General features: G+C 46.5%; 1 protein-coding gene and 1 long non-coding RNA gene across 2 annotated transcripts in view; one reads left to right on the top strand and one right to left on the bottom strand.

The window, feature by feature from the left end:
* Positions 1 to 2,837: 2,837 nt before the first annotated feature.
* LOC138974870 (uncharacterized) lies at positions 2,838 to 11,025 on the bottom strand. Its single transcript, XM_070347597.1, has 6 exons — positions 9,920 to 11,025; positions 8,283 to 8,485; positions 7,948 to 8,135; positions 6,177 to 6,471; positions 5,035 to 5,384; positions 2,838 to 4,486 (listed from the first exon to the last, which is right to left on the bottom strand). Exons 1-6 carry the CDS (start codon positions 10,694 to 10,696, stop codon positions 3,984 to 3,986), a joined length of 2,316 nt encoding a protein of 771 aa, XP_070203698.1. The 5' UTR covers positions 10,697 to 11,025; the 3' UTR covers positions 2,838 to 3,983.
* Positions 3,113 to 16,437, top strand: part of LOC138974884 (uncharacterized) — a 30,632-nt gene continuing 17,307 nt past the window's right edge. The window contains exon 1 of the long non-coding RNA XR_011458427.1: positions 3,113 to 3,208. This is a non-coding gene — a long non-coding RNA (uncharacterized lncRNA). The remainder of the gene's footprint in view (positions 3,209 to 16,437) is intronic.

Below are 16,437 nucleotides of genomic sequence, written 5' to 3'. Positions count from 1 at the left end.
GGTGGGTGGTGGATGGGGTGGGGGGTGGGTGGTGGATGGGGTGGGGGGTGGGTGGTGGATGGGGTGGGGGGTGGGTGGTGGATGGGGTGGGGGTGGGTGGTGGATGGGGTGGGGGTGGGTGGTGGATGGGGTGGGGGTGGGTGGTGGATGGGGTGGGGGTGGGTGGTGGATGGGGTGGGGGTGGGTGGTGGATGGGGTGGGGGGTGGGTGGTGGATGGGGTGGGGGTGGGTGGTGGATGGGGTGGGAGGTGGGACGAGGGGAGGACGATTGGGTGCACTGGGAGAATCGGCGTAATTTCTGTTGGAAAAGAAAAGTATGGGTTTGGGATAGAGTTTTGACATGTGTTAGCTGGAAGGGAAGAAGTTTGAAGAAAAGAAAGTGAAAACACAAATTGAAACGACTCACAGACATCGATCGTAACTATGGGGTCGTCCGGCCGTTCCATGCATCGATATTTGACTTTCTCAATCGTCTCCCCTTCCCGCCACCCACCCCCCCCCCCCCCCCCCCCCCCCCCATGTCTAACACGAAGGGACGATCACGGGAAGAGAAAGGCAAAACACAAAGAAACAAGTTTGCAAAGGTCACACTCAGTCAACTCTTCCAGGTCACACTGATTTTGCGTTTTGCTTTAATTGTGGTCAGTGCTCTTGTGTGATTATAAGCAGACATACAGACAGAACGACAGAACGATAGACTGACAGAAATACACGCTGTCAAACGCATGCACGCACGCACGCACGCACGCACGCCGCACACACGCACGCACGCAAGCACGCACGTACGCACGCACGCACACACACATGCACGCACGCACGCACACACACACACACACACACACACACACACACACGCACACACACACACACACAGCTGACCTCACTGTGTATCATGCACGAGGTGTGGAACCTTTTTATCCCCTCCTTTGTTGTGTTTAGTGATCATCAAAACATTTTCTTTGTTCATGTGTGTTTTGTTTGTAGAATTGTTTTGTGATCTTTTGTTTTGAGGTTGTCTTTTTATTGTTTATTTACATGCTGGATACAATGGCAGTTATCTCCCTTCGGGATGGAGGGGATTTCAAGCTGGTAATTTACTGCATACTGTGTATTCTTGAACAGATTTTAACCTGATTATGTAGAACGTTTGTGTTGTCTTAGAATATAAAATTAATGTGTAACGCGGCCACACACACACACACACCACACCACACACACACACACACACCACACACACACCACACACACACACACACACACACACACACACACACACACACCACACACACACACACCACACACACCACACACACACCACACACACACACACACACACACCACACACACACACACCACACACCACACACACACACCACACACACACCACACACACACCACACACACACCACACACACACACACACACCACACACCCACACCACACACACACCACACACACACACACTACCACACACACACCACACACACACACACTACCACACACACACACACACACACCACACACCACACACCACACACACACACACACACACCACACACACACCACACACACCACACACCACACACACCACACACACACCACACACACACCACACACACACACCACACACACACCACACACACCACACACACACCACACACACACCACACACACACCACACACACACCACACACACACACACACACACACACACCACACAAACACCACATACACACCACACACACACCACACACACACCACACACACACCACACACACACCACATACACACCACATACACACCACACACACCACACACACCACACACACACACACAGACACACACACACCACACACACACCACACACACACCACACACATACCACACACACACACACACACACCACACACACCTCACACACACACCACACACACACCACACACACACCACACACACACACACACACCACACACACACACACACCACACACACCACACACACACACACACACCACACACACACACACCACACACACACCACACACACACACCACACACACACACACACACACACACACACACACCACACACCACACACACACACCACACACACCACACACACACACACCACACACACACACACCACACACCACACACACACCACACACACACCACACACACACCACACACACACACACCACACACCACACACACACCACACACACACCACACACACACACCACACACACCACACACACACACCACACACACACACACACACACACACACACACACACACACCACACACACACCACACACACCACACACACACACACACACCACACACACACCACACACACCTACACACACACCACACACACACACCACACACACACACCACACACACACACACACCACACACACACACACACACACACCACACACACACACACACCACACACACACACACACACACACCACACACACACCACACACACACACACACCACACACACACACCCACACACCACACACACACCACACACACACACCACACACACCACACACACACCACACACACACACACCACACACACACTAATTAAGACAGATAGAAGAGCAAAAACAATTTTATTAAAACATGTGGTGTGTGATTTTGTTGTTGACAAATGCCATTTTTAGTAAACATTTGTAAACGACAGTCAGATTAAACAGGTTCAGAATCACACTCAAAACGTATGTTCATAATGAATAGTCAGTTATAGCTATTGTTAAAAGAATTCTGTACTACATATCAAAGTTATTTACATGTGTCTTTACGTCTATAGCACGCATTTTCCCATCGCACGCACAGTGAAATATCACTATCACTAATACTTGCTAACTAACTGTGCTCAGTGTTTGTTTATTTCCCTAAAGAGCGAACTAACTGGACCAAGCTGTCACGTGACTTTCACTGCTTGTGGTCAGTTACTACAGGTCACTGGTGTTTCAGTGAACAATCCGTCACATCCTTCAAGGCTACAAGTGCTACAGTGAACGCCACAACACAGCGGTAAAGTCACAGGTGTCGAGTGAACGCTACATCACGGGTGTTTCACTGAGCGATAAGCCTACACCTTAGCGCTACAGTCACAGGTGTTTCAGACCATGTCAGTACAGGTGTTATAAGCAACAAAAGACCAGTAGACCACAACGCTAACACTGGCAGGTGTTTCAGTGCACCGTAGAACCCAGCGGTAATAGTCTTACCAGTCTCACCAGTAAATGACACAGGTGTTTCAGTGCACAAAAGACCACAGCGGTAACGGTCACAGGTGTTTCAGTAAACAATATACCATTACGGTACTTGTCATTATTGTTTTAACAGGGTGACCAGCGACGAAGGTCACACAAGTGGTACACGTGTCGTGAAAATTAAAAAGCCGTGCATCTCAACAAATAAATGCAACAGGGGAAACAGTGTTGAAGGGCAGTCAGCGCGCCAAGATCTGAATGACGTAAAACACAAGCACGATGACGTCAATTCTTGTTTTGCGTCATAGAACGTGACGAAATCTTGCAAGGAAATCTCCAAGTGATAACATTCTGTGAACAATCCGCGATACCAACCAGGAAGTAAAACACATGTGTTTTGGGCGACACTAATGTTGTTGTTGTTGTTGTTGTTGTTGTTGTTGTTGTTGTTGTTTCTTCTTCTTCTTTTTGTTGTGACGATGGTAGTGAAGCTCACAGTGGAGGAGGTGACGACGGCGGGATGCGTTAACGGGTGGTGGTGGTGGTGGTGGTGACTGATGTTGGTGGTGGAGGCTGTACGGAGGAGGTAGTGGTGGTCGTGGTGTGGGCGACGTTGATGGCGGCATTTAACGACAAGACCCATTTCCTGAATCTCCTCCTGGTTGTCGTTGTTGGTGGTGGTGGTTGTTGTCGCATCGCTGGTGGTGTCGGTGGTCGTTGCGGTGGTGGAAGTGGTAGTGGTTGTTGTATTAGGTTGTGGCGTGGGTAGTCGTAGTGGTCGCAGTGGTTGTTGTATGGGATGGTGGGGTGGTGGTGGTGGTGACAGGAGGCGTGCGGACCATGATGAGCTGTGTGGTGCAGCGTGATACTGCATCCAGCCTGACTTCACGATCAGTCATCTCATCAGTCCACCCTTTATCATCATCACTCTGATCTCTGCCCTGTAACACGGCCACCACGCGCCGCTCCAGGCCTGGCACCCAGTAATACCTCGCTACTGTCACTGTGTCCGTTGCCGCCACCGCCACGTCCTGCACAGCTCCCTCCCACCTCGCCCTGTTGTGTAGGAAGTCTTGTCTCCCCAACACACTCACCGGTACACCTGCATCCTTCAGTCCCCGCACCACGCCGCTAGCTGGTGACGTCACCCGCCCTGCCTCATCCGTGACGTCATCATGTAAATCGTCGCTTCTGGTCAGGACGAACACATCACGGTAGCTCAGCCGGGAGGGTCTGTTGGCGACGCTGCTACCTGCAGGGAAAGACCGTTGGAACGGTTAAACGTATAGTATGAGCAATATAAATATTGATATGTCAAGCAAACACCTGACACAACACATCCCTTTACTTGTTTTCTGCCCCCCCCCCCCCACACACACGCACGCAAGCATGCAAACGCACCTGAGTTATAAAATCATCTCAAAGTGTGTACATTTTCAACAGAAACAGACAGCCAAACTAAGACGTCATGACCTAATTCTGTATTTTACGTCAATTAGAATGACGTAATTATGGTTGATGTGCAGCCTTTTTTCCCCTGGCAGACTGAGTTTGTCGTGTGTGTTTGTGTGTGAGAGAAGAGTGGGGTGGGGGGGGGGGGGGGTAGGCAAACGGGAATTTTACCCTTCACTCAACCCTTCCACAATTGCCATTACCACCGCCACCATCACCTTCACCACTATCATTATCATCATCATCATCATCATCATCATCATCATCATCATCATCATCACCACCACCACCATCACCACCACCATCACCACCACCACAATCATTATCATCATCAGCTACACAACTCACCCACACCCAGACGGCGCAGCACGGCAGCGATATCCTGACCACACTGTGCGCAGTCCAACGGCCACCAACCAGTGTGAGCGTTGCCATGGTGACTCAGCTGTATCACGCTCAGCCCGTCCCCAGGGGCAGGCACGCCGCTGTCGCTGTAGTCATGGACAGGTTCCCCTTGCAATACTGGCTGTATTTCACGAAGGACGGCGGGCGCCGAGCGGAGGGGGACAGTGAACACCTGTGTCTGCAGTGCTGGGGGTATGTCGTCGTTATAAACAGTGGCACACCACAGGTACAGGTGTGGTACTCGCTGCGCTAGCTGTGATACCAGCAGTATGTCAGCTGGACCAGGCTTCTGACTGTGACACAGAATGGAGACATGGTGTTAGAGATGTGTGACACAGAATGGAGACATGGTGTTAGAGATGTGTGACACAGAATGGAGACATGGTGTTAGAGATGTGTGACACAGAATGGAGACATGGTGTTAGAGATGTGTGACACAGAATGGAGACATGGTGTTAGAGATGTGTGACACAGAATGGAGACATGGTGTTAGAGATGTGTGACACAGAATGGAGACATGGTGTTAGAGATATGTGACACAGAATGGAGACATGGTGTTAGAGATGTGTGACACAGAATGGAGACATGGTGTTAGAGATATGTGACACAGAATGGAGACATGGTGTTAGAGATGTGTGTCTCTTTTGCAAAACAGATTTTTCAGGTGATGATCATTATCAACAGTACGCAAGTATAGTTATGACACAATTCGATGTGTTAGCAACAATGACGCCATTCTCATCTAATGCACATTCTTATGATACCGACAAGCCATACCACCCATAAACAGTGGTACGATACAGACATGAGTCGTTCACAACACTCTCTCTCTTTCTCTCTCTCTCTCTCTCTCTCTCTCTCTCTCTCTCTCTCTCTCTCTCTCTCTCTCTCTCTCTCTCTCTCTCTCTCTCCTTTACACACACACACACACACACACACACACACATACACACACACACACTGTCACAAACGGTCACACACACAGACACACACACAGACAGACACACACACACACACATACACACACACACACACACACACACACACACACACACACACACACTCACACACGTATGAACACAAACCTGCTGTCAAAGTACGCCTCATCAAGCAAGACGTAGAGGTGGCCGTTTTTCACACATGCCACGAGGTCGGTGACAGCCTTCTCAACGTCTTCCTCCCTGTTCAAGAAATCGTATTTGTGGTACGACACGCTGCCTGGTGTCAGGGAAGGCGTCGGGCCCGCGCTCAGCGACATCCCCAGCTGTTGTGTGATGGATGTGTTGAGGGCCCGGGTGGCGTACTGTGTCGACAGGACGTGCACATCGTGCCCCCCTCGCAGCCACCTCACCCCCTGCAGCACCAACACCACCGTCTTACCTGTTGGAACACAGACATATTTAGGTTAGTATGTTGCAAAGCACTGTGAAACTATGGTCAATGTAACATGCCCAGACGACGTGCACATCCGGCCCATTCGCTGCCACCTCAACTCCTTCAGTATCAGCACCACCGTCTTACCTGTTGGAACAAAAACATTTATGATAATATTTTACTGAATAATGTGAAAACAAGGCAGTGTTACACATCGATACGACTTGCAGATCGTGTCCCTGGTGTTAGGGAAGATGTAGGCCCACGATCAGCCACCTCCACCCCTGCAGTACCAGACCAGCCTTACCTGTTCACACACACACAAAACATAATAAAACAATCTATTACAAAACAATGTAAAAGCAAGGCTCTGTGACATTCAGTTCGTGTCACCTGCTACACGCGAACCACAGCATCAGGAACACAGCAATATGCATGAACATAGATATAACTGCCAAGAAAAACATTATTTTAGAAAATAAATTCCATGGAGACTAAACCAACATGTCAGTTACAAACTTTACTCTCTGTCAGCTGGATGCCTTTCCTTCAGTTGACACATTTTGCATGGAACCAGACGACACACATAGAATCAAAGGACACACATAGCGTGCACAAAACAAACCGTCTCTTCAACAAAACAGGAACCTTCTGGTAGATGAGGACAAAGTAACACTTGACGAAAATAACGTCACACACATTGCGTCATGCATTCAAAGAAGACGTCATTTGAGCAATCTAACAGGAATCGGTGCACTGTACGGAAATCAGAAACATTGTTCTGTCAGTATCGTTTGCTGCAACAACAATGACGACGACGATGATCTGTTATCGTTCATGACGACGACGACGACGACGATGATGATGATGATGATGATGATGATGATGATGATGATGATGATGATGATGATGATGATGATGATGATGATAAAAAGTTAAAGAACTTTGAAAGGTAGTGGCGGAGGAAGCAGCATCACCATCAGTAGCATTAGTACTTGCTGGGTGATGGTGATGTGATAGTGGTAGTGGTGGAGATGGTGGTGGTAATGGTACGTGGTGGTTGGTCTTTTGTTTGTCGGTGAAGAAGTAGTCACAATTTGATGCAGCAAAATATGTTGTGAAGTCAACCATGTGAAAAGTCAGCCTGAACTGTGATCAATTATCGGCAGGCTTCAGGCCTAGAAACACCTCCCGTTGAAAACTGTGTGACTTTGAACATAGTCCTTTAATACGTTTGCTTTCAATCACACGCTACTCTGTCTGAAGGTGCAGTTAGCGGAGTTATCCCCCTTCAGTTTAGCGCTGGCTCTTGCCGGACCTAGACGTTAACCAGACGGCTGAGCTTAGTGTTCACATGGCGACAACTCTTCTTTCATTTCACCGGGACAACATTGTTCAGAGAACTGTCAACAATCAACAAGATCACCAATAAACAAAGAAACAAATAAGAAAAACTAGCAAGAGAAGGTGTAAGCTTGTCACCTGTTCCTGGCGCTCCCGAAATGCAGACCCGTGGTGGGTCTCTGTTTAGCAGGCCGAGCTGTTGCAGGGTCAGAACCAGAAGTGCCAGCCTCCGCCCCAGTTCCGCCACCGCCTGTCCTGCAGTCCGCACCTCCACACGTACGTTGTTGTAGCAGGGGACAGACACCGTGGTGGCCGGTCCAACGAACCTGCAACACACAAAAATAAACAAATAAACAAACAACAAAAACAGATAAGATTCGGCCAACGATAAACGATTACAGTGAAAGATAAGAGAATAAACATTGCTCCAGCACTATGACATATTTTTGACATGATGATGTCACTTCTCTTACCTGGCCACAATATCCAGGTAAAGTTGATCAGTGAGACGAGTGTCCACAGTACAGGCCATCCTGTGTTGCCACCAGGTGCTCAGCTGTGATAACACGGCGGGTGTCACGTGCCAGTACGATGCAGGCTGGGACAGTTGGTCAGAGCAACAGCACAGCTGAACAGCTTCTGCTGAATTGGCTGCACCCAGGCTCTGACACAACGCCTGTAGCAGAAACATACTTTACGTTAGCGTATGACACCAGTATTGTGGTGTGGTTGGGTGAAAGCTGACTCAAGACACTTCCACTGACTGTGCCCTGTGATGAAAAAAGTGCTGGCAGATCACAGATACGCTAAGTTCCATTGTGCACGTCCATTTGACTTCAGGTATTATCTTTGGTTACGCTATGAACGACAGAGAAGCCAAAGACTGCATACCATCGGGACTAAACATTGCTACACGACAACAATAACAGCTTACGGTATGGACAGAAGAAAAGCCAAAGACTGCATACCACCAGGACCAGATTAACTACATGGTAAAGTTTACAGCTTACGGTATGGACAGAAGAAAAGCCAAAGACTGCATACCACCGGAACAACATTGACAACACGGTACAGCTGACGTCTTGGGGAAACGTTACAATCATGAAGTCGCTGCTGACATTTCGTTTCGGTCAAAACTTGATTTTGACACTGACAAGAAACCGGACTTATCAACTTCCAAAGAACATGCATTAACCATGTTGTGTGCTTGTAAATATTGTGTTTCTAATTTTGAATAGAAAGTTTTCACACAGATTACACCCCCACACACACACACACACACACACCCACCTCTTCCCCCCCCCCTCCCCTGCTGTTTGGGTTTCCAAAAGTCTAACGCAGTCTCCCCCTTCCTCTCCCCCTAGAGAGGGATCTCCCCCTCCCTTTCCCTCCCTCTCCCTCCCTCTCCCTCCCCCTCCCTCTCCCCCTCCCTCTCATCTCCCTCTCCCCCTCCCTCCCTCTCCCCCTCTCTCCCCCTCCCCCTCCCTCCCTCCCCCCTCCCTCCCTCCCCCCTCCCTCTCCCTCCTCCCTCTCCATCCCTCTCCCTCCCCCTCCTTCTCTCCCTCCTTCGCTCTCCCCCTCCCTCTCCCTCCCCCTCCCCGCTAGCTCTCTCTTAAGAAAACGCCCCGCCTTAAATCTTCATCCTTGCCAAATAAAAATCAGTTCAGTTCAGCTCTCTCTCTCTCTCTCTCTCTCTCTCTCTCTCTCTCTCTCTCTCTCTCCCATCCCCTCTCTCTCCCATCCTCTCTCTCTCACTCTCTCTCTCTTCCTCTCTCTCTTTCTCGTGCTCTCTCACTCTCAAGAAAAGACCCAGCAATAAATCTTCAACCTCCTAAAATAAAGTGCAGTTGAATACAGTTCAGTTCTCTCTCTCTCTCTCTCTCTCTCTCTCTCTCTCTCTCTCTCTCTCTCTCTCTTCCTCTTGCTCTTTCACTATCAAGAAAAGGCCCAGCCATAAATCTTCATGCATCCTTGTAAAATAAAATGCAGTTGAATGCAGTTCAGTTCTCTCTCTCTCTCTCTCTCGCTCTCTCTCTCTCTCTCTCTCTCTCTCTCTCTCTCTCTCTCTCTCTCTCTCTCTCTCTCTCTCTCTCTCTCTCTCTCTCGTTACCTGTTCGAGCTGTTGATCATTGTCCAAGACTCGCTCTAACTGAGCACTGCTGACGTAAGGCAGGAAGAGAGTTTTCTTGACAGTCATGCCAGGTCCGATGTCACTCACAAGGTGCCTCACCATTCTTTCCGACTTGTCCAGCTGCTTGACCGCTCGCTCCACCTTATCGGCAAGGTCAGGATCAGCCGGAGGGTGTGACTGGTTAGAGACACCCTGGTTTTTCCCCACCGACTTGAGCTCTCCGACCAGAATGCCGTGCTGGCGGTGGATTAACAGAAAGTCAAAATCGCCCTGACGATCTCTTTGTGGCAAGTCTTTGGGTCGTGGGAGCTGTTTAGCGGCCGCGGCGTAGGCAGATTCGTTGAGGTAGCTGCCGAACTGTAGCTGAGACAGGATGAACATGGCCTCGTGACGACTGTCGCCAAGCTCCTGCAGGTTTAGCATCACGTGGTTCTGGGCAAAGTCATCCCGTAGGTCACTCTCCTGCATTCCTACTGGTGGGAGATGTGGCTCTGGCTCCTCGGCCCACATATGCTGCGGTACTGTCCATCCCTCAGGCTTGGTACTGAGAGCTGTGTGGAGAAACCGGGCACGAGGTTGTGGCTGTAGCACATGCATGGACAGACCGGTACCGGGTACAACGTCCCTGACGTAGGGCACTCTGTTAAAATGTACAGGCGGCACACAGTAAGTACGGGTGGCAGCATCAGGGTAGAGTGACGTCACGATCTGCCGCCAGTGGTCAGCCTCTGGATGTTGCGTGTTTCTGGCCGCCATGGTCTCGGGTTGAAACCTCCACTTGCTACAAGCAGCGTGCTTCCTCAATGTGCACACAACTCACAGCTGCCAGTCTCGGCCCGACTAAACTACGCGCCAGCACGCGCTAGCACGCGCCAGCACGCGCTACCTTAAACCATAGCACTTATATACTTTATTTTTATATTTCTAGTTAGTTCATCGTCCATTCTCACATAATACAAAATTTCAAACTTCAATGATGAAAAATACGGAAGTTATGACGAGTTTAAGGAGAGCTAATGCACTACTCTCAAATCCGACGATTTCCGCCATTGACTAAACAGCGCGCTACCACTTTGAAGTAGCCGCTACCCGGTGATCCATAACACTTACATAATTTATTTTTATAGTCTATATAGTTCATTGTCCATTTTGTATAATGTAAGAACTGACGATGGAATGACTAGAAACATAAAGATAAATTATATAACAGCTATGAATCTCAGTAGCGTCCACTTAAAATTGGTAGTGCGCAGTTTTAGTCACTGCCGGATTTTGTCGGATTTGAGAGTAGCGCATTAGCTCGCCTAAAACCCGTCATAACTACTGAAATGTTCAACACTCAAGCTTGAAATTTTGTATTATGTAAGAATGAACAATGAACTATATTTCTAGTTAGTACATCGTCCATTCTCACATAATACAAAATTTCAAACTTCAATGATGAAAAATACGGAAGTTATGACGAGTTTAAGGAGTTTAAGTGTTCTGCTGGGTATCTCTCTCAGCGATAGAATTACACAGGCCTGGTTCTCCTCAAGCTTACTGGGTTTGCCTTCAGACAATGTTTTCCAGATTCTCTTCACACAACATGTCATGAATACAGTTTGTCGTGCTTTGTGTTACTGACCGAGGTGGGTGTGGCTCGGAGGCACACGGCTCAATACTTATTTCTCACAGTCACGCTGAATTCACTGTTACTGATACAAGTCATTTCTCACAGTCCAGATTTCACTGTCACTGACACAAGTCATTTCTCACAGTACAGAATACACTGTCACTGACACAAGTCATTTCTCACAGTACAAAATACACTGTCACTGACACAAGTCATTTCTCACAGTACAGAATACACTGTTACTGACACAAGTCATTTCTCACAGTCCAGATTTCACCGTCACTGACACAAGTCATTTCTCACAGTACAGAATACACTGTCACTGACACAAGTCATTTCTCACAGTTATAATTCACTGTCACTGACACAAGGCGATAATGAACTTTCGATTCAATCTTCTCAGTCAGTTACAGCAGTGATCAAACTGACAGAAGTCAAGAGACAGCCAACTGTTTATTGTCAGTTACAACAGTGAGCAAACTGATAGAAGTCAAGAGACAGCCAACTGTTTATTGTCAGTTACAGCAGTGAGCAAACTGATCGAAGTCAAGAGACAGCCAACTGTTGATGTCCGAAGTTAGAGGAGCTGTAGCGGATCTGATCGGGCAATATGCTAAACTGACACAGGTCGCTTCCCACCCGTACTTTATACCGTCTAGAGATATCATTCGTCGTCACAACAAAACTGACACCATCGAGGGGAAAGGGGGGGGGGGGGAAACGTCGCCACGAACACCTTGTCTGTCCTTTGTGCAGAACGACGCTGTGTGTGAGAGTACCCTACAAGGCACTGTTTGCAATGAGTAGACTGGACATTTCCACGTTTGTGAGGGAACATTCTACATGCATATAATTATGCAAGTGAATATTTTGATAGGGTTTTTGTAACAAGATCAACTCATGGCTTACTCAGATGCGGGTTTTTCCGACTTCACGTGTACTTAATTATTGGGAAATATTGTGACACTTATTGTAACCCAACTGAACAATTCATACTCATGTAATTAAATGCGTTTAAGGACCCTGACGCGGCTATCTTCCTGGTAAGAGATTATTTTCACATGGTCACATTGCACCTGTTCAAGTAAAGTTACCACGAACAATCGACCCGATAAGCTACCAATGCACGAATCGACACAAATTCAGAATAGACAAAAGTCAGCCATTTGTGGACACGGAAAAGAAAGTCCAATCAATGAACTCCCCAGAACAGGTTGGTATGGCTATCTTGCTTCCTTCTTGTGTTAAGCCATTCCAACTGATGCAGGTGTCAACCCTGAAATTGGCCGAAAAGGGTGCTGTTTGCATCAATTTGACGAGGATTGACAACAAGCGCTATCTTGTAGCAATGACCAAATGGACTGCTTTGTAGCAATGACCAAATGGACTGCTTTGTAGCAATGACCAAATGGACTGCTTTGTAGCAATGACCAAATGGACTGCTTTGTAGCAATGACCAAATGGACTGCTTTGTAGCAATGACCAAATGGACTGCTTTGTAGCAATGACCAAATGGACTGCTTTGTAGCAATGACCAAATGGACTGCTTTGTAGCAATGACCAAATGGACTGCTTTGTAGCAATGACCAAATGGACTTCTTTGTAGCAATGACCAAATGGACTTCTTTGTAGCAATGACCAAATGGACTGCTTTGTAGCAATGACCAAATGGACTGCTTTGTAGCAATGACCAAATGGACTGCTTTGTAGCAATGACCAAATGGACTGCTTTGTAGCAATGACCAAATGGACTGCTTTGTAGCAATGACCAAATGGACTGCTTTGTGGCAATGACCAAATGGACTGCTTTGTAGCAATGACCAAATGAACTGCTTTGTAGCAATGACCAAATGAACTGCTTTGTAGCAATGACCAAATGGACTGCTTTGAAACTTGCAGGACCTTTTGCGTAGAGTCAATAGATTCTTCACGAAAAATGTCTGAAAGTTACACTCATGCTTTTCTGCAAATGTATTGCAAACTTCCTGAAAGTTCTAAAACCCGCCACAGAAAGTACAACCTACAGACAAAAACAAGGAAACTTGGTTTTCAAATTATCGCGTACATAGATTCGTCAGAACAGTTATTACAACAATCTGTACCCCAACTACAAACTTCCTGGTCGTGTTATTTCATTCAAACTGTCCTAAAAGCCCTTTAACGTCGCTGCCTGGCACGCTATTTAACGGAAGATGGTATTCGACAGTTTTTGTGATTTCTGGGGCATGCAGTCATTGAACGGTGTTCTTTGGCTGATAAGAAACTGGTTCTTTGCTGTCACGCACAAAGCACGCCTTGAACAGTCGCTCTCAGTTTTGCATCATTGAGCTTTCAGCTTTGCGAGATGCGGGGATCCATGTGTCTTTGTGGCGATTGTTGTGCGAGAAATGGAATACACGTTTGGTTTGGTTTTAACACAGTCAATATCAATATGTGAAAACTTAACCGGATGGAGCTAAAGCAAGTTGGACAGGGTCTGGTGGTAACCGTGCTGGGTTACCTCACAAACGGAAACACAAAATCATTCTTTACATTTACCAGTGTAGACTTTGAGTCCATAAAAAAAGCAAACATTTTTGAAACTGTTAGTGAAAATTCAATGTGAATGACAACTTTAGAAAATACGAGAAAACTGATTACCTAATGTGTAAGCTTCTGAGTTGAAATGCAGTCTCATAGTTTCGACTGAGTCACAGATTGCTTGACCAGACTTTCAATCAATGTGGTCAACAAATGAGGTCGTGACAGTGCTCCCGTCGCGATATAACCTTCGTGGTTGAAAACGACGTTAAACACCAAATAAAGAAAGAAAGAAAGTGACAGTGCTGATTTAATTTTCACTAAAAGCCAAATATGACGTCATCAAAAACATTAATTAGAAAAGTGGAAACAACTTGTAGTGGTATCACCAGGACATCTTGTATGTAAAGTTTGACCAAGATCTGCCAAGTAGTTTTCGCTAAATCGCTCTACATATATGGGTCGTTCTTCAAAACTGTGTACCACTACAGGGTCTTGAGTTTAGAGTTAGACTGCAGGATGCTACTCTTGCTTCTCAATTGTTATAAAGATATCAGCGCACTGCACATTGATCAAACAGAACGATAATATTATCAATGAGACCATCTGGTTGCTAGGTGATAATATTATCAATGAGACCATCTGGTTGCTAGGTGATAATATTATCAATGAGACCATCTGGTTGCTAGGTGATAATATTATCAATGAGACCATCTGGTTGCTAGGTGATAATATTATCAATGAGACCATCTGGTTGCTAGGTGATAATATTATCAATGAGACCATCTGGTTGCTAGGTGATAATATTATCAATGAGACCATCTGGTTGCTAGGTGATAATATTATCAATGAGACCATCTGGTTGCTAGGTGATAATATTATCAATGAGACCATCTGGTTGCTAGGTGATAATATTATCAATGAGACCATCTGGTTTCTAGGTGATAATATTATCAATGAGACCATCTGGTTGGTAGGTGATAATATTATCAATGAGACCATCTGGTTGGTAGGTGTCTTTTGTTGAAGAAAAAAACACGAAAATGGGGTCAAAAACGGCGCCGGTACTGTGACATTCTTACAGCTTGTTCTGTTGTATCCGTGTGGCTGCCAATGAAATACGACCACGAAACCCCTGACATTCATCTTCGTTGTGTTTTGAGCTAGTGTTACATAATTATGCACTTAGTTGTTTGCCCCACCACATGTTTAAAGTGTGCATTTAGATCGGTCGATAATTACGGTTTGCTGCGTAACATTTCGCTTCCTAAACCAACCGCAAACTACGCCATCATGCCTATAACTCCCCAACGACCGAATATGACACTGTGTGTACAAGCAGACATTACAGGTGTGTAATGAACATGACACTGTGTGTACAAGCAGACATTACAGGTGTGCAATGAATATGACACTGTGTGTACAAGCAGACATTACAGGTGTGTAATGAACATGACACTGTGTGTACAAGCAGACATTACAGGTGTGTAATGAACATGACACTGTGTGTACAAGCAGACATTACAGGTGTGTAATGAACATGACACTGTGTGTACAAGCAGACATTACAGGTGTGTAATGAACATGACACTGTGTGTACAAGCAGACATTACAGGTGTGTAATGAATATGACACTGTGTGTACAAGCAGACATTACAGGTGTGTAATGAACATGACACTGTGTGTACAAGCAGACATTACAGGTGTGCAATGAATATGACACTGTGTGTACAAGCAGACATTACAGGTGTGTAATGAACATGACACTGTGTGTACAAGCAGACATTACAGGTGTGTAATGAACATGACACTGTGTGTACAAGCAGACATTACAGGTGTGTAATGAATATGACACTGTGTGTACAAGCAGACATTACAGGTGTGTAATGAACATGACACTGTGTGTACAAGCAGACATTACAGGTGTGTAATGAATATGACACTGTGTGTACAAGCAGACATTACAGGTGTGTAATGAACATGTTTGAATGTGCGCCGTGTCAAATCGATTCGATTTGAATGTGATTTTGCCTTTTGCGTGCCGCCACTATACTTCGTTTCCTTTTATTTCTCTTTACACTGGATTGTAACAAATGATAGTTGTCACTTAAAAACGCATCAAATGTTGTGTTTCTATTGCATCCGACGTTTGACAACATCGCTGGAAGGTACTTCCATGAACAATTTTACATTAAGTTTTGGAACGCAGCAGGCGTGGAGCGTTTAATGTCTCGTTATTAACAAGGGACGAATGTTACGCAGGCCACTTATCACAACTTATCGCACTTAAATGTTACAGTTGGATCACATGGACATTTAAATGCTTTGTTGTGTGATAGACGTGTTCGGTATATCTTTGTCA

The sequence above is a fragment of the Littorina saxatilis genome, linkage group LG8, assembly GCF_037325665.1.
Source record: "Littorina saxatilis isolate snail1 linkage group LG8, US_GU_Lsax_2.0, whole genome shotgun sequence".
NCBI lineage: Eukaryota > Metazoa > Mollusca > Gastropoda > Littorinimorpha > Littorinidae > Littorina > Littorina saxatilis.
The sequence above is the reverse complement of the archived record's forward strand: the minus strand, read 5'-3'. Positions and strand labels throughout refer to the sequence as shown.